Source organism: Phaenicophaeus curvirostris, chromosome 8, assembly GCF_032191515.1.
Source record: "Phaenicophaeus curvirostris isolate KB17595 chromosome 8, BPBGC_Pcur_1.0, whole genome shotgun sequence".
Classification (NCBI taxonomy): domain Eukaryota; kingdom Metazoa; phylum Chordata; class Aves; order Cuculiformes; family Cuculidae; genus Phaenicophaeus; species Phaenicophaeus curvirostris.
In genome coordinates, this window is record NC_091399.1 from 14,525,182 (window position 1) to 14,552,776 (window position 27,595).

At 37.9% G+C, this 27,595-nt stretch overlaps 1 protein-coding gene across 4 annotated transcripts in view; it reads left to right on the forward strand.

Moving 5' to 3' along the window:
- Window positions 1-27,595, forward strand: part of CAMSAP2 (calmodulin regulated spectrin associated protein family member 2) — an 88,698-nt gene that overhangs the window by 53,061 nt on the left and 8,042 nt on the right. For 2 of the 4 annotated variants that reach the window (XM_069862492.1, XM_069862494.1), the window contains 10 exons: window positions 2,914-3,055; window positions 6,004-6,143; window positions 15,426-15,519; window positions 16,608-16,701; window positions 21,417-21,487; window positions 21,977-22,046; window positions 22,185-24,393; window positions 25,489-25,625; window positions 26,180-26,400; window positions 27,414-27,513. In XM_069862492.1, the coding sequence (XP_069718593.1) occupies window positions 2,914-3,055; window positions 6,004-6,143; window positions 15,426-15,519; window positions 16,608-16,701; window positions 21,417-21,487; window positions 21,977-22,046; window positions 22,185-24,393; window positions 25,489-25,625; window positions 26,180-26,400; window positions 27,414-27,513 (3,278 nt within the window). The remainder of the gene's footprint in view (window positions 1-2,913; window positions 3,056-6,003; window positions 6,144-15,425; window positions 15,520-16,607; window positions 16,702-21,416; window positions 21,488-21,976; window positions 22,047-22,184; window positions 24,394-25,488; window positions 25,626-26,179; window positions 26,401-27,413; window positions 27,514-27,595) is intronic. The other 2 variants (XM_069862493.1, XM_069862496.1) reach the window with 1 other exon arrangement.

A 27,595-nucleotide genomic window follows, 5' to 3' on the forward strand; every position in this document is an offset into this window, starting at 1 on the left:
ATGGTTGTGACACTCAAATGCACCGCTCTTCACCATGTAGTCCTTTCATTTTGTTTTGGAATTAAGATAGTGTAATTAAATGGAAGGAATAATGCAAAAAAAATGGACTGTGTGATAATAAATCTATGGACATATATTTATTTATACAAAATAAGGTGGCTACTTCAAAGCAGTTTCAGACTGTTTTTGTTCTATTTTAAGCTGTTAGTTTGCTACTGATTTTCTTCCGTAGCATAAAAATCGTATTAAAATATAAAATATTCTGTTTATTGAAAAGCTAACTCCAGTTTGCCTGCCAGTTGTCCATAAGCAACTTGAAGTAGTGGTACTTATATAATTTATGTTACTTTGAGCTTGCTAGTTTAGTAGCCGTACAGTTGAAACCCAAGTGCTGTTGATAATATAGTAGGAAGGTTGTGAGACAAGCAGCTCTAACAGTTCAACTGGTCTTTTGATCTCTTCCCTTTACGTAGAGCAAGTGTTTCATACTGAGGCAGATAATGCAAAGCAGTTGAAAAGTTACTCTGAGAAGTAAATTTAGAACATGTTGTCTGCTATATGGTAAATGCGTAAGAGGGTTCATTATTAATGATTAACTTGGAATACACATGAGTTCTTATGAGTGTAGCTGGTGTGCTGTTGGTTCATCTTTAGCTTACATGGAAGTTTACATTGAAATGTCTCAACTATACATAGACTTATTTAAGAGGAATTAGCTCAAAGGTGCTAAATTAGGCTGATTTAGGATCTCAGAAACAAGATGCTTATATTAGCATTTATGTTTAAGTTATCACTAAAGCTTTATAATAAATGTAGACCTTCATCTTTTGCACTATTATTGTATCCATATTTAATAGCAAGCATTGCAAGTGATAAGAAGAGTTTCTTCAAATGGAAGTTTATTAAAAATGCAGTGCAATTACCAGTGTCTTTTACTTTTCAGTATAGTTTCTTTTATCTTTTCAACCAAATTGAAACACGATGCCTGTTATTCCCAAATGAATCTAGCATATCAGGTTATGTAAGTTTATTTTTCCTGAAGTAACATGCCTGGCATACCCTTTAAAACAAATTAAGTCTTCTTTCTAGGTCCACTTTGATGATATGACACGGTTTCCAGCATCTGCGGGCACTGTTCATAAGGCCAGTGATGGCATCAGTAAAGTGACAGCAGGCTTTTTAACAGGATTTACTGTGCAATACCGCTCTTACCAATTTGAAATGTTTTTGAACACTCTATTAAAATGGTGCTGTTTAAAAGAATACATAAATTACACAGGGCTTGTGGGACCATGATGTTAGAGCCCATCTGTATCCTGTATCTTTAATCATTATTTTGTAATTAGATTTTGATATTTCATAGACTTAATTTCAGTCATTTTGAGGTGGAAGTGTATGGATATATTAACATGGTATTTGAAATGTACCAGATTTTCATCCTAGTGTGGGTTATTGGACTCCCATAGAGTGAAAAAATAACGAACTTTCACTGCAAGCCTAATTGGCCTGTCTCGTTAGAAATAGTAGGGAGTATAACTAACACAGGGAAAAGAATATTAATAATGCATGCAACACGAACATGATTTTGTTTAGTGTTAGTGAATATTTCCCATAGCATGCAAAAACAGTATTCTCATTTTCATACAGAATACTTGACATACAAATTCCAGTTCATTTCAAGTATGAAATACAGAACTAACTCTCAGGGCTTTTTTAATATCAATTGGTTAAAGTGTGAGTTCTCTGGGACAAATACAAGCCCTTAATTTTTCAAGAACTGATGTGTCTCTTGTTGCCAGTTTAGACTCGTACTTCTTGGGCCAGTTAGAGGAGACTGACATTCATTAAAGATAATCCCATGTGATCCTTGACAGAAATCCAGTGACAGTAAGTATAGCCTTCAGGGTTAGTCTGTGGTTCCACAGACTTTGCCAGCAAAGCTAGCCTGAACAATTCCCACCCCACCCATAAAACCTCCAGCCCTGCCCACTCGTTCCCTGCAGAGACAAAGGAAGAGAGAAATGTTGTAGCTGAATCAATGGTCTTAGCCCCATCAGCAATTGCTCCAGCACAGCCAGAATGTGGAGAGCAGGAGAAACAAACTGTCAGGTTCAGCTTTGCTGGGAAGAGCAGCATCCACAAAGACTTCTCAGAGTTGCTACAGGGAGTCTGCCAGTTTAGTGTGTATCGATGAATGAAAGTGGTGTAAAACTAACTCAGAAACACTCTTGGCATCATAAGTAGTTCTGCAGTATGAATAGAAATGTAATCTATCAGTAGTGTTTTAAAAATAAGTCTCAGTAAATAATATTAACAAATTGAAATCTGTGTCACTTTCTTCCACCTCCATTTGTTTTTCCAAGAAGAAGTGAAAAGAAACTAAGAATGATGAATACGTTCTTTTTAAGGCAGCCCTTCCCTCTCCCCACAAAGAAAAGAAACTCATGAAAAACAGCATTTATCTGCAGATGTCTTGGTGCTCTGGACTAACGATGTCTCTATACACAGAGTTGTTTTTCAGAATGTTTCCTTTTTTAACTAGTTCGCTGCATGGTCTCAACACTTGACCATTAATGCCTCTGACTGCCTATTGTGACACATGCTAGTAATAAAAATGCAGTTGATCAAATGGAAATTTCCTTGTTTCTGATTTGTCATTAAGTCAGTTCTATGAATGAGATTTGGGACAAGATATTAACTTCAGAGTCATCTGACTTGGCAGCAAACTGGAGTTACACAAGCTGAGGATTTGTCTCATTGTGTTTACACACAGATCATTTCTGATTATATAATAGTGAGTGTTGAACGTTAGTTAAGGTACATGATGTTATTTAATTCAGCAATTTCACTAACAGTGTTCTTCATGTGTTTCAGAGCCTTTGTCTCTCTAAATTTCTTCATTCTATACTGTAGGCTCGTTATAGGAAGGAGCAGACATTGCTTAAACAGATGCCCTGCATTCCACTGGTGGAGAATCTGCTGAAAGATGGTACAGATGGTTGTGCTTTAGCTGCTCTGATCCACTTCTACTGTCCAGATATCGTTAAACTGGAGGGTATGTCTAATGTGTCTCTCCACTTGTAAACCTGGTTCATAATTTAAATGTCTGTGTTTGGTAACTGTGTGAAGGAAGGTACTTAAATATTATGTACAAGAGGCATAATTTGAGTACAGTGGGTTTAATATTAACTTTGTGCTTATTTATTTTTGCATTTAAGTAGAAGGAACCAAGGTGTCCTTCCATGTCCTGCTTGCTTTTTTATTATCACACTAATATAAACATACTAAGATATAATATAACAGCTGTGGCAACACATTTGCCTTTGTGCTAAGAAATGTGAAGCCACCTGGAAAACTCTTATTCTTGAAGCTGCATAAATGCTTTCTTATGAATCTGAGCAGTTATAGATATAAAACGTGGAAGAGGTTGGAGTTAGTCAAGCTCTTCATAGCTGCACTGCATGACAAATAGTTACTCTGTGTTCTGGGCTTTTTATTCACCTGATCACCTATATCATTTATAAACAAAAATATATAGTGTGGAGTGTATTGATGACGTGCTGTTCTATAATAACAGTTTTCTGTCATGGTGAGCAGTTTCATCTTGTTCTTTTGCTCAGTGGCTTGGTTAAAGTCATATCTTCCTCCTGGCAACTAAAAGCCTCATATAGTTGTAAAATGTCTTGGCAGCTAATGCCCATCATTTTCTGCCTATGTTCTATCTGTGATACCTTTGATGTCGTGGGAACACTTAGAGAAAAGCACCCTGAGAAATCCAGGAATGTGAACAAGGTTATAAAGCTTGCTAATGACTGAAATCTGGAATTCACAGACACAACCACTATATAGGAAACCTCCAGCCCAGTAGGCATTGGAGATGAAAGAGAAAGATGTATGCATTCACCATTCTTCTTCAGCTTGTGAATTTTGAAACATAAAACTTTTCAATTTACATAAATGTTGCAACCAAATATATACCGTTTTATGTGATTAGGGAAGAGTTGAAACTTGAGTAGTGTAGAATGCAGGTAATACACCTCTTACTGCTTTAGTGTGGCTGAAAATACAGACAGTCCAAAAGATCTTGTGTACCTTGCCTGACCGTATCCATACTTAGCAGGAGATTCTTCCAGCATCCAACTTTAAACAAGACAAGGCACATGTCAGCTTTGGAGCTTTAGTTCTAATGTTCTTGTTAGATGTCTTGACATTACCTTCCCTAAAGATATATAAATGAGCGTGTCATTGTCTCAGAAGTAAATTCAAAGATACTCTGAAGTGACCAGAAGCACTTTAAAAAGACTTTACCCCCTGTATTTAAATAATATATATTTTTATGCATGTTATGTTTCAGTGAGATTTGGTTCTATATTGCAAGTGAGGAAGGCAGATAGCAAAAACGCATGTGCAGAAATGCTTAAAAAGGCATTAACAGAATAGAAAAAAATACTAATCTAGAGTTCTCTGTAGTCTGAAGTAGATTATTTCTGCTTCTTAAGACTTTATTTAACTTTCAAATCTAGGTTTCCTTCAAGGAACACAGGACTAGAAAGCGCTCCTTATGTCAGTGAGACAAGAAATTGGCTATTGTACAAAATTATATAACTACTTTCATTCATTTATCATGTTCTATCTTAAAGCTGTCTAGCTCTTTAAAATGTGTGGTGTTGTTACCCTCTGTTGCAGAACTCCATTTTTTACATGATTTTAAATGCTATTTTTGCTTTTACCTAAAAGTGCTTGTAGCCGGTCTACAGGCCTTTGTTGTTCTTCCAACAGTGCCCTTTGGCTTGAATACCTTCTCCTAATCTGATGTCTACCTTTTTGATATATTTTCTTTCTCTTGTTTTGCCCAGGCTACTGAACCAAGGTTTTTTTACAGTCTGCCCTTCTGAAGTGGATTTCCTTTCTCATTATTATCCCCTCCTCTGCAACTAGTCCAGTTTCAGTTCATCTTTCTTGAATGTGGATGATCCTAATTGTACACAGAAATCCAAACTGGCATCTCATTACTGCTTTGTACAGTGCTTCTCTGTCACTACTGGTGATAAAATTTCTGATACTTTTTAGCTTCATGTTTGCTTTATTTCATAGCTACGTGATGCTGAAAGCTCATAAACATTTTTACATTGACTAATACATAAAACCTTCCTACTCTGTATCACTTTCAACCAGTAAATCACATTGGAATTTTATTAGATCCAAATCATGACTTCACACTTTGCATTATTAAGTCTAATCCCATTTCAGTCAATTTAGTCAAACGTTTTCTCCTCTTGATCATCAGCTGTGAGGTTGGGATGATGGAAAACATCTTATTCCCTCAGGGTGGGAATCCTTGTCCTGGTAGCATCAAAGCAGACTCCTTGTCTGATTATCCTAAACAATTTAAAACTGTTACGTGGAGCTCTGTCATGCATCCTTGCTTTAGGAAGAAGATCTGATGCATGTTCTGGAAGCATATTTAATTTTATTTTATTCAATCCTTCTTATTATAAGGACTGCCTTTTTTTTTCTTGAAGTTACTATTGCTACTTTGTTTTCCAAGAAGTGCAGTCATAAAAAGAGAATAGGAAGTTAGCTCAGAAAATACTGGGTAACTGCACTAGTGTACTCAGTGCTACTATTTCTTCGTCTTTCCTGCTGCTGTTCTGTATAGAAAAATCTATTTGAAAAAATATTTATTAGTGATTAAGTATGGGTTTTCATTATATGGAAATAACAAGTTAGTGTATAACCTCTATTTTCACAAAAGAAAGCAAAAAAAAAAACTTGTCAACAGTAAAAAATGAAGTTGGGTATAGAAAAATGTCTGGCGATATAAAGCTGCAAAGAGAAAATATAGAGTAGTTGTTCTTAAATAGAAAAATAAAAGCCTCCTAAAAAAAAAAAAGGTCAAGTTTGAATTTGTCAAAAAAATGCTCTAGAATCCAATAAGGCAAAAAGCCCTTTTTTGGAAATATGTAACTATTTCTAATCTCTGTTTCTGTTCTTCCTTTTTAGATATTTGTTTGAAAGAGACAATGTCTTTGGCGGACAGCCTGTATAATCTACAATTGATTCAAGAATTTTGTCAGGAATACCTTAACCAGTGTTGCCATTTCAGCCTTGAGGACATGCTGTATGCAGCTTCTTCAATAAAGGTAAAAAAAAATTGAATAAATAAAAATCCAAGTGGCATCCACAGGACTGTTTTGCTAAGGGTGCATGTAGTATTTTTTGGTCTGCTGCTGTGTGAAAGAGCATGTTGCATCTCTTGCAATACAGCATGCAGCACGTAAAACTACCTTCTTTTGGTAGTTATGATGTTCTGGTAATTCAAAATATTTAAAAAAAACACGAAAGTATTTATTAAAACTTTGATTGTGCAAAACTATTATGCACTTTGTCTTTCTATTAATCAATGGTTATAGCATGTAATCTGTGATATTTCTGTTGAAATAGAATAGTGCTCTGCATTAGTTTTTTTAATGCTTTCACAAAAGGACAAGAAACTGAAGAGTTGTTTATGGAATTATTACTCAACCTTCTTACTCATTTCTGTGTACACAATAATTTTATAGTTTTTAACCTTTAAGCTTTTTCACTTTTGGAGAAGTGTAAACTTGTGAGTTAATTTCATTGAAAACTGTAATGTCTTTATGCAGAGAACACAGGCAGGACCACAATTCCAACGAATACACTTGTTTGAATAAGCAATTAACTGTTTTCAGTCATTCTAAGATTCTGCTCTTTAATAAGAGAGAAAAAAAAGTTTTACTTATCCTATAGTTTTTTTAAGCATGTGGAAAACCAAGGAGTATTCGAATTATTTCTTGCCTAATTGTAACTTAAATTTTTCATTCTTGTTTCTCTAAGACTTTCTTCTAAAACCTTCATTTGCTTACTTGGCCTGCCTTTAGGGAATGAAATATTATTTTTATGGAGTCAGCTCATCTGTTGCAGTCGAGATGTAATTGGTTTCTAAATATCTGGGTCATTTCACTCCTTTTATGATCTTTACAGCAATCTCCCAAGCTGAGTCACAGAGGCCAGAGCCTGAATACAGCTTTGTTGTCTCCTTTAGGGTTGAACCCAATCCTTTTCAAATAAGTAATGAGCTGCCAGGGTGAGTAAGGACAGGAGGGTCAGGCCTCGTAAGTCTAGACTACTTAGCTGTTGCTGGTTTATTCTGTGTATGTCAAGTTGCAGAGTGACTGCTTTCAGTCAGCTTTTGGTGTTTTCAAAGTTCAGGTACAGTAATCTGCCTACCAGTTTGTAAGAGCCTGTGGCACTGCAGTGTGTCTTGCCTGTACTTTCCCAGTGTATGGTCTTGCAAGCATATTCAGTGATCTCGAGCAGGACTCATTCGTTGCATTTTGGTTCTTCCTCTCTACTTAGGTACATGGAATAAATCAAATTCATTATTCTTTGGTTTCGTTCATGGCAACAATATCATTTTTTATAGTACTAGTTTGAATTATTTCTCAAGGCAATATGCACTATGAGGCTTCCATTTTTAAAATATAACTATATTAAATATTTTGTCAGTATGCCAGTGTATCAGACTTCGCACTTCTAAAATGCTACAAACTCAGTAGTTTTGCTGATTTTGAACACCATTTTTAGAGGGATTTTAGGTTTCTTTCAAAGATGTAGAGTATTTCTGGAACTGAGAAGACCCTTCTGTGATCATGTTTTTACAAGTTTGTGCTGTGGATATTTATTTAGATGTAAATGCTACAAAGAAATGCTGCCAAATTTTTCTTCTAAAACCTGGCATGGAAACTTTGGCTAGTGCTATAAACTCTGTTTTTCCAGGGGTAAGAATTAATTTGCTTTCAAAATAAATTCACAATTAAAGGAGCTCTTTCTTAGTTTTCCAGTGCATCTAATTAAAGTAAGACTTAAAAATGTGTATATTCTCCAAAGAATTCTGTCACTTTGAAGAAGTTTGTATTGTAACTGGATATTTTAAATATTATACATTGAATTAAACTGGTTAGTAGAAATACCTTTATCACAGTCTACAAAATTGATACAGTGACAAGTTTTAGGATTTATAGAAGTGTGTTTCTTTGTTCTAGGTGTGTTAATTAGCAAAAATTTCTATTTGATTTCAGGGTGACTCACTGCAGAGTATGTGCCACTGTGCTTTTGGTTAAAAGTCCGCTATGTTCATAGTGGTGACAGAAAGAATAAAGAACCAAACTACTGAAAGGCAGTAACCTGTCAGTTACTACTTATCTTTGAGGAAAAAGCCTCAAGAAAATAATTACAGCTGAGTTTGTGGAATGACTGTGCTGTGCCTTGTGCAGTCCTAGAAATTACACTGGGTATCTTGACTTTATGCTAGTCCTTGAGAAGGAAGGGAGCAGAGCCTCTTTCTTTTCAATTGATCAAGCATAAAGTGCATACCTTGTGTTTTTTACTGAGCACGCTACAGTGCCCTGTTACATTAAATCAATGTAGATTGTAGATAATATATGATACAGCAATTTAGCGCTCAACTTGACCAAGGTGATTGTGCCCACTTTTGGCTTTCCATCAAAATGCACAGAAAAAAAGTTGGGTTAATTTAAAACTTCACTTAAAATCATCCACAGTATTTGATATCAACACTCAGATTTTGCAGTAGGTGAAGCTGTTGGCTTAGTTCTGTTTTAGCACAAAGAAAAGTTTTGTCTGACTTCCTAGACAGCTTTAGTGTGTCATAATCAAATGAAGCAGAAAGTAAGTCTTGCTGCTTCTCACTTGGCCCTTTCTTCTCCTCTTATAAAAATATGTTTCTGAAGTTCTTCATAAGATGTTTACAAAGGCAGGGCTGAAGGAAAAAATATCTGAAAACATTCCATGGATGCTTGAGGCACCACCAAGGGACCATACTCATTCGTAGTTGTTTTCCTTTGAGACAAGCAAACACAAGTAGAGAGAGATTACATAGAAATAGTCACAATGTTTTCTGAATCCTCCCTACATATTTAGCAAGAGGAAAGAATAGAAAATCTTGGATCTCTCTTTAGTTGCATGGATTGCTTTTTGTCCTGGTCCTCCCTCTTCATTTTTTCTATAAACAGTTTTATCCCAATGCACAATTTTTTAAAATATTTTGTTCTTCACCAATATCTGGGAAATTACGTAGAACTGAAAGACATGTTTTATTTTGTCTTGACACACACACATTCTGCTTATCCAAAGAACAAGTCTGTAGAAATAGAACGTACATGATGTGCTGTCGCAGGAAGCATGAACCACCCTGCCGAATAATAAAGACTTATTTATTGCTTTGGCCGAAGTGTTGATTAGCACTACAGTGTAATAGTTGGTATGTAGCATTTGTGGCTTGAATAAAGGTCTTATGGAATGTATAATTCCTGAAAGGATGATTTAAGGGACATATATGGCACCTGAATAGACAGAAAAAAAATGCATTTCACGTTCCATTTGTCTCATGAGATATATGTTGAAAGTATTTCTAAAAGAGGAAAAACACACGTTTGGTTCTATTTTGTTATATTCTTGATATTTTTAGATTGTTCTCTGCCAGATTTTTCTAGTAGGGCCATAGGGTTCAGACCTAAGAACAAGTTATTTGTGAGGTTAACTGTCCAAGAGGGCAATGACACACAACTTGAATCATTTGATGTTTGCCATCATTTGAGAGTTCACATAGGAATTTAGCATTGAATCAATTGACAAACAGTTTATTATTGTCTTCTGTAAGTGTTCCTTTATCTGAACCTTCTTAAATGCACGAGTTGTTTGGTTTTTTTAAATATAGTGATCCTAAACTTGTGCTACTAATTTAACCAACATGCGTTGCTGTACATCCCTTTTTCATTAATAGAGGATTGAGTCATGGTGAGACATAGATCACAACCGATGTTGTAACACCTTTTGTTAATTCAACTTGTTAACAGAATTAATCCAATGTTAATAAGATAATGTATTAATTTGCTGATGTAATTCACATGCACAGAGGCTCACTCTGTCACTTTTGCTGGGTTGCAGGCCAACCCAGTGGCTTCCCAGAAGTAGGAGATCACACTGGATGAGGAGTGGCTTCTGGGAAAGTGTCCAGAAAGTCTCTCATGGGGCCGCTTGTCTCTTCAGGTGTATTTACGTATAAGTATAATCATGTGCTCTTTGTCTGCATACAACAGCTGCTGCCCTCGTGGGGGTGGTTAGGGTGATACAGGCTGTCATTGACACTGGCACGCGCTGGTGGCCACGTACAGGTGTGTCCAAGCCCTGCTCTTCTGAGAGCATGGGTTCTTGGGGATTCAACAGGGACACAAGTCTCTGCAGCCTTTCAGGTCTTGACTTCACGAGCTGCCCCTCAGCACAGATGCTTCCTCTCTGTGGCTGCTGTCTTCTGATAGCTGCAGAGTCTGTTCATGCAGAGGGTATGTTTATTCAGAATGAAAGCTTTCTGAATGTGAACTGAAGTAAATTTGAGAGGCGATTGTTGCCTCTTGTCTGTGAAGGGTGTTCCTCTGCCCTAAATGTGGGCCAGGCTCTGAACTGTGCAGAACCGCACCTAAGCACATTGAATGGGTACCTTATTTTTGCACATAGTTACACAGCAGAAAGAACAAACATTGGCACTGGCAAAGCCAGATGAAGTGGCTGGTTGCAGAACTGCCTTTTTTGTTTTTTTTTTTACTGCTGAATTGAGCAGGAGGCTATAGTAATTAAAGGTTTGGGTTATGCTGAATACATTTATTGTATTTAACATTTTGAATGCTTGCACTTTGTGATGTAATGTTGATGGTGGCTTTGCAACCAATGTAAGCTGAAGCTATGGTCAGCACCGTGTTCTCAGAGATGTGAAAAATAGTGCTCAATACATCACATCAATAAACCCTGGATATTAAGGACTACACTAAGTGTCATACAGCTTTCTGTCCAGTCTCAACCACTGCCAGTCTGGCTGCTAACCCAATCCTGGGTTCGCAGTTGAAGCCCCTGTATGTGTGCATGTGGCTCCATCAGGAGCTGGGAGAGCAGCTGGCTGTGCTTGTTGAGGCCATTCAGTTGGTATGGTGGGAGGCAGTTCAGGGATTTGATTCCCATCTGGCTGGTTTGAAAGGATTCAGGATCAGGAATGTAAAGGAAGACCCAACCAGGGAGCAGTTCTTTTAAGAGATTTCCCTCCTGAGAGAGACCAAATGTTCCTGACTCATTATTTAAAGGGAAGCAGCATGGTTTGCTTTCACTGATGTGCATTAGATGGTTTTCCCACTTTTGTTCTGGTCTGGAAAAGAACAAACTGGAGTTTTCAGCTTGAATTATTGTGGCATTTATTAACCTGTGGCAGGAGATGTGACAAACTGGTAATGCATGGATCACATGCAGAACTGTAACTTGGCCTTCTTCAGAGAGTTCGAGCCACTCCCATTTTCTTCTGTCTTGACACATTCATGTTGGTACTTCTGTAAAACACAAACTGTGGATTTGCATTTGAGGTAACTTGCTTTCCTGGCCTGTTGTACAGAAATTTTAATATACGTCATGATATAAATTTTTACAATGTATTTTTTTCATTTGAGAAAATTCCTCAAGGCATCTGTGACTGCTATTACATTCAATTTTAGTGGATTCAAGCCTGATTACAAATTATTCATATAATTTATATGTGTGACCTTGTAGTTGTTATGCTATAAATATACTGGTCTAAAAACTCTAAGTATTGAAAGGATGTAACTGAAGTGCTAAGATTGGATGTACTATTTCTGTTAGCTAACTTGATTTTTAGAATGAATTGTGATTTTAATACTGTGGAGGGGGAATAGAGATATTAAAGAGAATAATTTATCTTTTCTGAATAAAATTTTTTGAAACAAGCTAGCTTGTATCTGCCTTTGATACAGAAGCAAGTAATAACTTCAGATTTTATACTCAGAATATGGGAATATTTTTTATCAAAAGATTATCTTTCCTAATCTGTTAAACAGAAGGATTTTTATTTTACAGTACCAGAAGATACAACAGATGAAATGTAACCAGTAGTACAGCTGACTACATACAGCTAATTAACAGTCTGAAGATATCAAACTGGAAAAAATTAAATCAGAATATTTAGCAAATAAAAGCATGTGTGAAGCTTCAAGTCTGCCATCTGCTGTTCAGCGGTTTTGAGCTAGTCTGAGCTGCTCAGAGCTTAGCTGCTTTTTAGTACTATTAAAATACCCTTATGCTGCTGAATATTTTTGTAAGTGCATGTGATAATCATGTGACAACTGTTAGAACTTTTGTTAACCTAATCAAGGCAAAGTCTGTGGAAATAACTACTTTTTTTTTCTAGCCCTGGATAGCAGGATTACCACAGACCCAGATACTTTTCAGAAAAATTAAGTTACTGATCATCAGTTTTCCCCATTGATCATTGTTATTGACATCTCTTTCTGGCTAAAAGTAACTTCTGAGAGAATGCTGTTTCAATCATGATGTTTTACCATCAAATTAGCCTCAGTTCTAAGCAGGCTGTGCAGCCAACAGTTTCATTTTCACTTAAGTAAATACTGCTTTGATGATTTTGGAAGAACAAACTGTCTCACAGTAGCTCAGCACTGCATAGGAGACGTTCTCAAAAGGAATATCCAAGTCCTCCACAAAATAGTCACACTACTAAATGCAGCGGTTCAACATAAATGTAAGAATTTGGAGTATTTAAATACAATCTTTGAGACAGGGAAAAAGCTATGATTAGAACATTTTACAATTCATTTTTTGTAGGAAAAAATTTCAAGTTTAAAATGTAAAAGTTTGAGGGGAGATGGGGGAATTAGGAGAAAAATCATAGAAATTGTAATATTTAGGAACTGTAGTATTAAACATCATATATAGTCTGAGAAGTAAATCTGGTTTTTTTTCTCATTGCTTCCTAATGAAATCACTGTGTGATACCAAAATGCTGTGCTTAACATTTTCTTCGAGTGGAAAAGATTTTGCTGTGAACTTTTCCTCATTCAGATCTGCTGAGCTGAATAAGCAGAGACAAGGTTTTTCCTAGTGTATTTGTAGCTTGTGTGTAATAACTATGGCAACCTCTGGCGGATCCCGTCACCATCTCCTGACGTGTATGAGCAGCTTTCAGGCTGAGTGTCTCTTTGCTGGAGTAAAGACTTATCTACACTAGAAATATTCATTAAAAGTAAATCTAAATCAAAAGTGTCAAACAAAAATTTAAAATAATATTCTTAATTCTTAAAATAATATTCTCAAATTTGCCGATACAAAACTGGGGCAACCTAGACAAAAATTCTAGACAATGTCGATCTATTGTGGAAACAAACCACAGATGCCCTAATAGCGAAGTACATGCTGAAGATCATTTTCAGTAATATAGAAAATGTAGAAGCTGACTACGTCCAAAAAACCAAAATAAGAGCTGTCCTTGGTCAAACCAAAGGTCCACTTGGCACCATACCCAGTGTCCCACGGCTGTTTGGAAATGGCAGAAGCCAGAGCAGATAGAAGTGACCAGGGCAAGCCATGGGTTTTACTCTGAGTAGGTTTAAGAATTCTGTCCTATACCATATAGCATTGTGTACTCTACTAAGATCCTTTATTTATCTTTGTCTAAAGGAAATAAAAAACAAAATCAGGCAATTGCTTACTTTTTTCCTAAGTGCTCTTGATGTTGCTGATAGTTTGTAAAAACTAACACACTTATTTGCTTAATTTATATTTTCCCATTCATGCTGAGTGGAATGTTAAATGAAAATACCGTAAAGGGGAGAAAATAAACCAGATATTTGAAGTTATTTGGTGGACGTGAAAAAAGTGACTAAGGACACTTGTTTTTGCAAGTATGGCTGACTTGACATTGAGCTTTACTGCGGAAAGACTGTATTAAGCAAACTCTTTTCAAAAGTTGTTTAAATACAATTTCCCAGTTGAATGGGACTGTTGAATGTTACTGTGTTCAGTTCTGGGCCCCTCACCATAAGAAGGATGTTGAGGCTCTGGAGCGAGTCCAGAGAAGGGCAACAAAGCTGGTGAAGGGGCTGGAGAACAGGCCTTATGAGGAGCGGCTGAGAGAGCTGGGGTTGTTTAGCCTGGAGAAGAGGAGGCTGAGGGGAGACCTCATTGCTCTCTACAACTACCTGAAAGGAGGTTGTGGAGAGGAGGGAGCTGGTCTCTTCTCCCAAGTGACAGGGGACAGGACAAGAGGGAATGGCCTCGAGCTCTGCCAGGGTAAGTTTAGGCTGAACATTAGGAAAACATTTTTCACAGAAAGGGTCATTGGGCACTGGAACAGGCTGCCCAGGGAGGTGGTTGATTCACCTTCCCTGGAGGTGTTTATGGGATGGGTGGACGAGGTGCTGAGGGATGTGGTTTAGTGTTTGATAGGAATGGTTGGACTCGATGATCCGGTGGGTCTCTTGCAACCTGGTTATTCTATGATTCTATGAAAGCATAAGTAGAGGTTTGTATTGTTTATATCTCAGACTTGGTTAAGACAGGTGATGCGAGTCTCTGTGACTGCTTGAGTCAGCTTAAACCTGGATGCTCAATGATCTCATTCAGTTGATATTTCTAGATATGAAGTAGCACTGAACCATATGGACGTAGCAGCCTAGAACTGATCATTTGACCTCTGAATGCTTTAGCATCCACAGTCAACAAACCTCATGCTCTTTTTGCTGTCTGTGTTATGTATTCTTGGAGCAGAAACTGCTGCTGGTTTTGTTTGGTTTTTCATTTTCTTGACTTTTTTTTTTTTTTGCTGCACTTCATGTCACCAGTTCTTTATTCCTTTTCACTTCTGTTTTTCCCCTTGTGTTACATCTGATGGCTCCCATACTTCTGTGTTTCATAGCTGTGTAATGGGAGTGTACAGCAGGGAGATCAGTCAACAATGTGTTAAGTGTGCCTAAATCTTTGGACCTAAAAGCTTGTTCTAACCTGCATTGAACAGACACCGCTGTTAATTTTTGTTTTGCATTAAAGACTTGTGAATTTGGGTCAGTCTTCACCAGTGTGGCAGAAAGCACATACTTGACACAAAAGCCTAAATCGGATTCTGAATTCTAACAGTAAAACTGAGGGCTACCAGAGTTTTTCATGTTGAAAAGCTCTGAAAATTTTATTGCCTAGCTTTGCAAAACAATGGGCTTTTCGCTACTGTTTCTTTATGGAAATGGCTAATCTGCCTGACAGGCATCTTCTTCCACCCATCGTGTACCTCACTACCCTGCCTGCAAGACATCAGGCCTGAGCATATGCTTATTATGAAACATTTCACCCCAAATAGTTACAATCTGGTCCAGTTCTGTGTGTTAGTGCTACAGATCACTCTTAGTCATCTCCATTCCAACAAATCAATAGAGAAAAGATTGCGAACCGGATGAAATGCAGGCATATCCTGAATGTTGCTTAATCTGTTTATTTGCAGATCTGTGTTTTAACATAAATTTCACTTTATTTTATTTTTGTAGAGCAACTACATGGTGTTCATGGCAGAATTATTCTGGTGGTTTGAAGTGGTGAAGCCATCATTTGTACAACCTCGTGTTGTTGTGCATCCCCAAGGTAATTATATTAACAATTGGTTTTCATGTGTATGTTTTTAATATGTATGGGTACAGATTGCCATTGTGTTCACAAATACAGTGAGTATTTTAGTTAACAGGATTTAGCAGTATACAGGCCCCCTAAAGAAGGAGGAAAGTAGTCTTTCCTTGTGTTAATCTTCATCTTGTCTCATAAATCATAATTAGATTTTGTTGCCTGTTACCAAAAACATTTAAATTGTTATGGTATAATCACTTGCAAATTTTCCTGGCCTAAACGAGCTTAGAATCCATTTATGCCCATGCAGGGATTACAAACATAATAAGGAGCCAAGAACAGAATGTAGCCTGAAGAGCTTTTATTGCTGACAGAAGATACCACGAGAAAGCAACATAAATCTGAGGAAAGTGGACAGTTAGTTAGTTGTAAATTTGCATTTTGTACCTGGGTGCAAAGGCACAATCTTCCATCAGTAAATTCTCAAATTTAAATATCCACCTCTCGGGTAGATCTTCAGATCTGTTAGAGCTTACAGAGTCACAGTAACTTAAACATTCACACAGCAGTGCTGTGATTGGCTCTCTTAAGAGCTAGGAAGAGATTTTAATTGTGTGGCTTTTATACTTTTTTTTCTTTCATTTATATGCTTTATGGTACATACAAATCTGATTAAAATCTTTTAAATATCGCTAACTAATCTAGGATATGACCCAATTACTATTTTCTAGCTGAAAAGTTAGTCTGAGCATTTGGAGGGAAAAAAATTCTATCACAAAAATTTCTTCCAGAAGATTTACTTTTGCTACAAGGATTGCTTGCTTTTAATTTTTTGCCTGTTTTCAGTGCTTTTTTTTTTTATTTCTTCTCTTGCCTTTTCTAGTAATTTTTGTCATTCTCTGTTCCCTTAATTAGTGTCAATATGAGAACCTGGAAGGCAGTTGAGCTGAAAGGAAGTGATTGGTGTTCAATCTAAGTAATACAACCATTGAAAATTCTTTAAATCTTTGGAAATCATTACTTCAGATTATTTCAGGCAGCTTTTCTACTATGCATTTTCACTGAATACTTTTTCACTATAATAACTTGAGCTTTGTTCTTCTGGGCAGCTGAACCTGCAAAAGACGCAGCTTCTGCTCACAGCTTGAATGCTAACAGAAGAAATTATGTGGATGGCCCATCTGGTTCCGACTTCGTAGGCAGGTAATGTCAGAGAATCACTCATACGGTTTCACAACCTTCTCCTTTCTGTTCAAAATCACACATAGTTTTTTATTTATTTTGTTGCCATTTTGCAGTGCTCAAAGATTGAGTTACTAAATACCATCTGTAGAATTTTGTGGATGATCCTGTTGTTCAGCTGTTTCCCCCAGTGCCTCATTGCATGACAGGCAACGTTCATGTCAGTTCAGTTCATGTTTGCCACTTGGACAGCATGCTCTTGTCTCAACGGTTTCCAAAACAGCCTTTGCCATTCAGCAGAGAAGTGTCACAGGGGGTCTCCTTATCCACTTCAATTTCATGTGGGGCTGCTGACCACATATGCTCAGAAAGAGCAATTTTTCCAGAATTCACAGGAAATTATCCAAAAATGGCAAAGAAAGTAAAGTAAGAAAACAGCAAGAAAACCTTTGAGTATTGGTTTCAGTTTGGTGTGATTCTGTTACTTAAGTACCATGAAGGTCAAATAGGTAAAAATTAATTCTTATACTATGATGAACTTTCTCAGGCTTGTGAGCATCAAGAGTGGGAAGTAAACTGCTTCATTAAATGTGCTTTACATAATTTATATCTTTGTAGATATATATGAAACATGATTTTTAGTGTTAACATTACAGGTTTGGAAGCAATATAAAAGCATCCCATTTCCCCTGTGTTCCAGCTAATTTGGCATTTGATGAGAGGCAGAAATTGCATGTTAACCTGTTAATCTTTCTTTCAATATGATAAAGCCTTCCAGTGACCTGATCTGAACATAGTGGATGTGGGGTTGAATTGCACTGTATTTATAATTTGGAGGCAAATATTTATTAATTGTGCCTGATCTAACACAGACGAGGAGGATAAAATTGGTATTTTAATTGGATATTTGGCAAATTGTTGGTTACCAACCCAGCTAACCCTGTTCAGCCTTTTCTGGTTTTGAATGGGATTTTTGGAGGGTTGAGGTGCCGGCAGGAACTTGGTTGGTTTGGGGATTTGCTGGTTTAGGTGGGGGTTTTTTCAGTTCTTAGGAGTGTATACCAACTTTAATCAGGGAGTAGTATTTCTTATTATCATTAAATGCTGTCATTCTGAATCTCTCTTTTCTGTGTGTATCTGAAGCGTTTCCCTTCTGGACAATGGCATTATTTTAGTGTAAACTGAGCATGTAAGCCAGGAGAACCAGAAACAGTAGTTCTTTACATATCTTTTGGAACAGGCATTCCCAGGGCCATTCACAACTTGCAAAGCTACTGAAAGCAGCCCAACAAAGGGCTTGTAACTGTTACTGTCCTACAGAATGAAGAAAAGTTTGCAGTAAGAATCACAATGTATATGGTTTCCAACCTGGTGTCCCCCTTATAGAGCCCTTCATGGACAAAGCCTCAGTGTTCAGAAGTTCTAGGAAGGTAGTACCTCATATGTCCATTTACTCTTAAAACCAAATTAAACTAAAGAAACACAAGAGTTCTGTGGTGTGCTTATGCTGTAGTGATTGCTGTGGAGAAGATTTTCTTTAAATGTAAAGAAAGTTAGTAGATGAACACTGGACAACACCACAAGAAAAGTCATAATGTAGCCTTGACAGCATTAAAAAATCCCACAGCTGAAGCCAGAAACGATGCATTTATCCCTGCTGTCAGTAACATCCTCTTTCATCCCAATAAATCTGCCTTTTGCCTACATGTGTGCGTTTTCTCTGGGCAGATGGTTTTGGTGTATACACTGAAGAGAACTGATTGGAAGTTTTACAGTAAGCATCTGAATTCAATTAATAAATGCGTACAAAAGACTTTAGGTTTCTTAGTGCCATTACCATTCCAATATTAAATGTCAAATCTATTAAGTTGCTACCAACGTGTTTTGTACTATTGCTCATGTTTTGTGCGATATATTCAGAGATCACTGTGAGCCCCTTGTGGGTGTGGGTTATGTATTGTACTAGCTCATCACAGAGCTGTTGTAGCATCTCTACAGTGATGGATATGGTTTTGTGTTGGAGTAGGATGAAAACAATCCATGAGTAACAGAAAGAGCTGTATCTTCCCTCATAAACTAGTGTACTTCATCCAGCTTGATGATACTTCATTGTGTTGTAGGACAAAGGAGGGGCAAAGAAGTTATCTCAGATGATAGGAGTCTGACGCATTGGCTGCAGGTTCTCTGGCAGAACTGACCTGCCTGTGGGATGTCATGGTCCTGGCCTTCCCTTCTTGTCCTGACTGCACGTTTCTGCCCCCTTGGGTGTTTGACGTCGTCATTACAGTGCACAAAAATAGAAAAAAAACAGACCCAGTCGGAAATAGTGAATGTTTTTCTGTTGGCTTAGTTCGTTGAAATGACTCAGAGGATCGGAGAGCCAGCACAGAGGAGGGAGTGGGACTGTGTCAGCGAGCAGTTACGATGTCTGAAGGTTGCCATGGAACCACAGTCACGGTGCCAAAATCAGTCTTTTCTTGAGGGAAAATGAAGTGTATAGATTTCCTTTGTGGTAGTGATTTTTCACAGGCTGCTGAATGAAATTTTGCAAGCATATTTCTCTTCTAAGATAACTTATAGACATTATATCTGTGACTTTTAAATTTTCACATAACTCTCAAATGCCATTTAAAACAGCTATTTAGCTAGTGTGTAGTGTTATTAAGACAAAAAATCAGGAATTTGAGAACTTACTTTGAATAGTTTAATATTTTCTTATGAAAGATGTTTTTGTAGATTGTAAAACAACAATATTTTTCTTGAATTAATGCGAATATCCTTCTGAAATATTACCTAGAAACATTTCTACAGCATACTGTCTATAAACTATAAAAGTGCTTCAGCAAGCATTTTGAAAATTACTGATTGGAAAAAGGGAGTTTGGGAGTGTGCTCCTCAACTCTGTGAACAAATTCAAAACCTGAAAGGATTTTAATCCGGCTTATTCTTGAAGTCTGGCTTCTTTAGAAGTGTTTTACATAGAAATGCATGTGTCTTTCTTTATGCATGTGTCTTTGTTCTGATCCTGAATAAGCACCTTGATCAAAACATTGAGCTGTGTTAATCCTGTTCTGGACTAGCACAGCGAGTCTGCTACAGACGGTCTCTGTGAACCAAAAAAAAAAGCATCTGTTTTAAATTGAAATAGAGGAAATCTTGATAATTACTGTTTTAGCATAGAATATATTTTTTGTATTTATAAAATCATGTCTATCAATTCCTTTATGTACTTCTAGTGCATATTGCAGTCCAGACACAAAGTTCGAGTTTCAGATTAAGCAACCAAAAAGAGAGATGCATGAGGAGTAGATGATATTACACAGAATCACTAGGTCAGAAAAGACCCACAGGATCATCAAGTCCAACCATTCCTATCAACCACTAAACCATGCCCCTTAGCACCTCATCCACCCATCTTTTAAAGGCCTCCTCCTTTTAAGCCACCTACCTGGGCAGCCTGTTCCAATGTCCAGTGACCCTTTCTGTGAAAATTTTTTTTCCGATCTCCAGCCTGAACCTCCCCTGGTGGAGCTTGAGGCCATTCCCTCTCATCCTGTCCCCTGTCACTTGGGAGAAGAGGCCAGCTCCCGCCTCTCTACAACCTCCTTTCAGGTAGTTGTAGAGAGCAATGAAGTCTCCCTTCAGCCTCCTCTTCTCCAGGCTAAACAACCCCAGTTCTCTCAGCCGTTCCACATAAGACTTGTTCTCTGGCCCCTTCACCAGCTTCATTGCTCTTCTCTGGACTCGCTCCAGAGCCTCAACATCTTTCTTGTGGTGAGGGGCCCAGAAATGAACACAGTACTCGAGGAGCGGTCTCGGCAGTGCCGAGTACAGAGGGAGAATAACCTCCCTGGACCTGCTAGTCACACTGTTTCTGATACAAGCCAAGACCTGGGCCACTGCCGGCTCATGTTCAGTCGGCTGTCAACCAACACCCCCAGGTCCTTCTCCTCTGGGCAGCTTTCTAGCCACTCTTCCCCTAGTCTGTAGCACTGCACAGGGTTGTTGTGCCCCAAGTGCAGGACCTGGCACTTGGCCTTGTTAAACCTCATGCCATTGGACTCTGCCCAGCGGTCCAGCCTGTTCAGATCCCTTTGGAGCCTCCCTACCCTCCAGCAGATCCACGCTTCCACCCAGCTTAGCATCATCTGCAAACTTACTTAGGGTGCATTCGATCCCCTCATCCAGGTCATTGATAAAGACATTGAACCAGGGCTGGACCCAGCACTGAGGCCTGGGGACACCACTTGTCACTGGCCTCCAGCTGGAGTTAACTCCATATCCCACCACTCTCTGGGCCCGGCCAGCCAACCAGTTTTCCAGTTAGCTGCAGTCACTCAGTTTTGAGGCTGCTAGGACCTGTGTTAATTTGTTCGTGTTTGTTTGGAGTTTTTGCTAAAATCAAACCTAAAACCAAGCACGTTCTAATCAAGATGTTTGCATGAAATAAATCGGGAGACAAGTATGTTATCAAAATTAATGCTGCTCTGTGGCTGTTCGTGTAGGAGAAATACCATTTTGACTTTTCAGTTTATCTGCATTAGGTCCAGTCCAAGGTAGTCACATGTTATCTTTTTAGTTAATAAATTAATATTTCAAGAAGATAATTGCACCTCACTTTCTTCCCTGTCACAAAAAGCAAATCTGTTTTTGTGTCGGCCCAAGACATGAAGTCTGCCCTTTTGTAATGTAGCTTTTGATGTAGTACTTCTAAGTCAATGTCTCTTGCTTTATAGATTGGGAAGTCCAACTTATGCACCATCTCACCAGCTGCATACACCCCAGCAGCCTTATTCATCTGTTCCAGGTAACAATTTACAAATGGGTAGAAGAGGCAATGAGACAAGGTGTCATCTTCTCAGTGAATTGCTGTCTTGCTTATATTTAATCAAACATTATTTATGCAGAAATGAGTAGAAGAGCTTTACATGAAAGGCTAATGAGTGAGTTGTATAGTTTATAAAATGTACCAACAGAGGGTTTGTGTTTGTACCTTTTCTGTTGTGTATATTTTTTAGATTTTACTTTTATTTTGATTATGTGGAATGTGGCTCCCAGAAGTATTTGTAGTGTATTTTACTCGATAGTAAATGCTTTGAGGGATGAGGGGGTATAGTACGTATTCAGAATGAAATGGACTCAGTACTTGTATTCTTAAAATGAAAAGACTTTTTTTTTTTTTTTACATTGAAGTGTTCTAAGTAGTGAAACGAACTAATTTGATAAAGCAACGTAAGATGATCTTAAAATCATTTTTCATAGCAGTTACCTTGGGTTCTATTTTAATTTCACTTAGGAGTCATCAGAAGGTCCACGTCAATGTCTTATGTAGATGGGCATGTAGGGACATGGCCCAAAGAAAAAAGGTAAGTAGCCCTACTGTAATAAATATGCACATGTACTTTGATACTACAAAGATAAAATAATTTAAGAACTAATGTGAATATTTCATTATTATTAATTATGAGTTGCTCGGTTACTACTTTTATTCTGATCTCTATTAGGTCATCGTTACATGGAGTTTCGTTTGACATTTCCTTTGACAAAGAAAAAAGCATTCCAGTATCTGCTCCAAACAGAGGAATGACTAGATCTGTGAGCAATGAAGGCCTTGCAGTAAACATCAACCGTATGCCAAAACATATTAGAAAAAATCTGTCCTTAAAACCAGTAAATGGAGAAGAGGAAAATCAAGATATTGAAGAGGAAAAGGACGTGATAGCTTATAAAGACACAAAGGCCAGTCAGTCTCACACAAATCAAAAGAATGCCAATGAGAGCAGCCGTTACCGGTTTCCAAACGGAGCTCTGCAAAACAGGGCAGTTCTGGATGATTTTGGCAATCAGATTGAGACACCAAGCATTGAAGAGGCTTTGCAGATAATTCATGACACTGATAAATCTCCCAGAGTCATCCAAACAGACCAAATTACAAATGGCTTTTTTCTTCACAATCAGGAAATGAGCATTTTGAATTCGAACATCAAACCAAATCAGTCTACCCCTGATATAATTACAGACACAAAAGGCGCTCTAAGTCCTGTGACTGACAATACAGAAGTAGATACTGGAATACATGTCCCTTCAGAAGATATTCCAGAGACGATGGATGAGGATTCGTCTTTGAGAGATTATACCGTAAGCATGGACTCTGACATGGAAGAACCATCCAAATTTCTCCAGGATTATGACATGCGAGCTAGCAATCACAGAGATCAATTAAGTCCCTGTCCCAGCTCAGTAAGTACTAAATCACAAGCAGGCAGCAGTGCTTCTTCAAGTTCAGGCGTTAAAATGACTAGCTTTGCAGAGCAGAAATTCAGGAAGTTGAATCACACAGATAGTAGAAGCAGTGGAAGCAGTTCTCAGAAAACCACACCAGAAGGTTCCGAGCTGAACATTCCTCATGTGGTTGCTTGGACTCATATTCCTGAGGAGGCAGCTGTTCCTCAAGGAAGAGACACTACGCAGTTACTGGCTTCTGAAATGGTACATCTTAGGATGAAGCTAGAGGAAAGGAGGCGAGCTATTGAAGCACAGAAGAAGAAAGTTGAAGCCGAATTCACAAAGCAGCGGCAGAAAATGGGAAGAACAGCATTTCTTAATGTTGTGAAAAAGAAAGGTGATGGGGTATCGCCTCTCCGAGAAGAGGCAGCAGGAGCTGAAGATGAGAAGGTATTCGCTGACAGTAATCGATTGAAAGAAAAAGAAACTCAAAAATCAGATGACCAAACTAGTAAGACTTCAGAATTAATGAAGGAAACCCCTGAAAATTCTCATAGCAAATGGTTAAAATCTCCTGCTACTCCTATGGACGCTGAAAAGCAATGCAATTTAGCAAGCCCCTCGGAAGAAAATTTGAATGAAGGAGATCTCTTAGAATATACAAAATCTATTGAAAAACTAAACTCTTCCCTACACTTTCTACAACAAGAAATGCAACGTTTATCCCTTCAACAGGAGATGTTGATGCAGATGAGAGAGCAACAGGCTTGGGTTATTTCTCCTCCTCAGCCGTCTCCTCAGAAGCAGATTAGGGACTTTAAGTCTTCATCAAGGCAAGTGGGAGCTCCATCTCCCATTCCACCTTTCTCACAGGAATCTCCTCGTTCTACACATCAATCTCCACAGTCTTCTAACAGGAAGAATGCCTCTTTTCACATTAAAATGCAAAGGACTCCTAGGCCAAATGAACTGAAAATAACACCTCTAAATCGTACCTTAACTGCCCCCCGATCTGTGGATAGTCTTCCCCGACTGAGGAGATTTTCCCCAAGTCAAGTTCCTATTCAGACTAGATCATTTGTTTGCTTTGGAGATGATGGTGAACATACAAGTGAACCTTCATTAAAGGGAAATGTTTTGAAGGAAGCCAAGCCTACAGAAGAGGTAGCAAAAGAAGAAGGACCAAAATCACTGAAACAGAGTGAACAGAAGTTGGAGGAAAAGGAGATTAAGCCTATTGAATCTACTGTTTCTGAAGTATTATCTCAACCTATCACAGAAACTGTCTGTCTCACCCCAAATGAAGATCAGCTAAGACAAGCAGTTTTACCAACACCGACTCCCAAAACAGCCAACTTAATTGAAGTGTCCCTATCAGATTTGAAGCCACCAGACAAAACTGAAGTATCAGTTGAGAAATACGACGGTGAGAGTGATAGAGAACAACTTGAGGATGACCAGAAAGTGTGTTGTGGATTCTTTTTTAAGGTAAGAGGACTAGTGGATGTGGATGTCTGCTTTTAAGCTTCCTTGGAAAGGGAACTTCTTAATTCACATACAGATTTCAGTGGAGACTTTCCACTGAAGTCAAAGCAGTGTGTTCTGCAACTTTAAATGTACAGGCTTATCTTTTGCACTTGATGATAAATTTGGCATCATAAGAATGGTGAGATTCTACCATACTGCAGATCCTGAGAATGCCAGAGTATACCTTATAGTCGTGGAAAAGTGTTTGGAGGTTTTGGTGAGGAAGATGTTTACTGAATGTAGATTTATTTTTAACATAAGCTTTGGTGACCTTAAACATGCATACATCTCATCCTCACTTCCCCATCCCACTCCAAAATTTAAGTAAAAGATTTTGAAGTACATAACAGCCTGCAATTTTTTAAATGTTGTATGTCGGAGTTGCACTTTGGAAAGCCCTTTTCTTGTCTGGCTAAATAAGTACAGTCTCTGAGATATTCTTTTGAAGTTGGTATTTGGAGTGCTCCATGTTGTTTTATTAAAGAGTTATATTCAGACAGGCTTTTAACTATAATCCACATTGTAAGAGAGTGGTCTAGACACTGAAGCCGTCAAGATTATGAATTTTCATCTTGGAATACTCTAAAATCTTGTGTCATGTATCTAAGAAGCACCTTGCTTCTCTGGAAGCATTCCTCGGTTCTAACAAAACACCTGGCTTGATCGGCAGAAGTTACTTCTATGTGCTGCATAATTAATCACTTTTTGTGATAAATTGCCTTTGTCGTTATACACAGTGGATCTTCCAAAGCTGAACACAGAATTTTATGCAGTGTGGAGTCTGACTCCAAACTACAATATTTCACTTAGCCAGTTTTCTCATATCAGTGTTGAATTTTGTTTGACTTATGAAGGACAGTGTCCTTTTATGAAAAGTTTTTACTAGTAGTTTTAAGAAAACTTTTAAAATAAATGTTTCTCAAATACTACAAAAGTATGTTAGGAAATTGCAACCCTTTGTACAGAATTAGGTGTAATGACTTGGCAAAATCAGTTGCTGAATTCAGAGATCTTAGTAATTTTTGATCCTTTTCCTTCAAATACTGATGTTGCTAGGATGACCAAAAGGCAGAAAACGATATGGCAATGAAACGAGCAGCATTATTGGAGAAGCGTTTGAGAAGGGAAAGAGAGACTCTGCTTCGAAAGCAGCAGCTGGAAGCAGAACTAGAACATAAGAAGGAAGAGACAAGGTAAAACTACATGTCCTTATCTAAGTGATCAGTAACGGTGAAGATAAAAATGTCTGCTTTAATTAAGTGTAACTTTGGTGTAAAAAAATTGCATCTTAATGTCCAGGATATTTAATCCTAGAGCCAGATATGCTGAGGAGCCCGGCTGAAGAGACGTGCCAGCTGGCCCTGCAAAATCAGCAGGTGGCATCAGTCTGTAGCTCAGACTCGACATCTGAGCCCTGCTGGCCTGAGTGAAGTCCCTCAGAGCACTACCTTGCCCTGCATTTAATATTATGAGGGAGAGCACATCACTTTTGGCTTCATTCTGCACGAACGTACAAGCTTACTCAGTTGCAGCGGTCAGGCTAACAAACATGGTTTTGATTTTACTAGAAACAGTATCCTAAAAAGTTAAAACTATCTGAAAATTGGGGGAAAAAAAAAAGCAAATTCCTCTTACTGATGTCAGAGAACTCTAAATTTCCAAAAAGCTGGTGCCTGTGTTGTCCTCACTGTGTAAGGTAAAACCGCTTGCTTGGTCTACTGCTGAACTTATTTGATAACTTTTTTAGACGTAAAACAGAAGAGGAACGTCAGAAGAAGGAGGATGAGCGAGCACGGCGAGAGTTTATTAAGCAGGAATATATGAGAAGGAAACAACTGAAACTTATGGAAGAAATGGACACTGTCATAAAACCACGGTCCCTCTCAATCAAACAAAAAAAGCCACGTCCCAAATCTATTCATAGAGATCATATTGAATCACCTAAGACACCAGTCAAAGGTCCACCAGGTAACAATTCTTCATATGGAAAAGAGTCTGTTCATGCTAAAACACCAGCTTGTTTTCTGGTACTAGCAAGCACGTGCATTTATTAGTGTCTTATGTTAAAATGGAAGCTGCACGTGACCAAACTGGAAAGCAGTATTTACCAATAGAAATGAAAAGATGAATGTCACTTACCTGCTATGCATGCATGCATATATCAACAAACAAAAAGGTTTAACTGTATGAAAATCAAGTAGAAGAACCAACGTCTGTTGCAATTTCCATACACAACCATGTATTCTTTATTAATCTTACTGTAGAGCTAAAATGATTTAAAGTTGGGAGTTAAGAGATCAATAAATAAAATAACAATTATTAAGAGTACTTAAACTCCTGCTTAATACAGACAAAAGTAAAGTTTAAAAGTTACTTCTATATTTCATGTTTTTTTCTTTTCCACTCACCCACTGCATGTATATTTGTGAATACAGCAACACTAATCACATGGGGCAATTTAGCACTCTTTAGGTTTCACAAAATTGGAGTAAGAGTTGGAAGTAGGATGGCCAATTTACAGTTAGAAGAAAGTAACCAGACTGCTCAGTGATCCTTTTTGTTACCACACTGTAGAGACTCATTATTTTGCTGCATTTTCTAATAGCTGCTTCCTTCCATTTTCCAGTGTAATTTCAAGTATTCCCTTAACACCTTCCAAGAATCCATCCGAAGCTTTAAGTTAAATCTCTTAAGCTCTCTTTTATGAGAATTTACTAACTTTTTATTGCATTCTTTGATTTGCACGTGTCCATTCTTCACGTTAACGCTTAGTATGAGAGCATCCCAGCTGGATGTAAATGGCTGGGTGTCAGCAAGAGTTTAGATGAAGTGCTCCCCATATGCATGCAGGTATATCATGTATGGGCGTAAGAGGCTCTTACATGAAAGCCCTTACTGACTCTCTGATGCTGGTGTTGGGTCTAATGAACAGACTCTAGTACTTGTATAGGTTTATAAGCCTTAACTTTGTTTTTATCCAGGTTCACAGCTTTATCGTGTTTTTTCAGTATCTAGTCTTTCATTGGCATCGCTGAATACAGGGGACAATGAGAGTGTGCAGTCAGGCAAGAGAACACCAAGGTAAAGCAAAAATAACCATTTCATTTAATAAAATTTTATAAGCTGCTGTGTAAAACTAGCAGGAGTTTTAAAGAGGTCATAT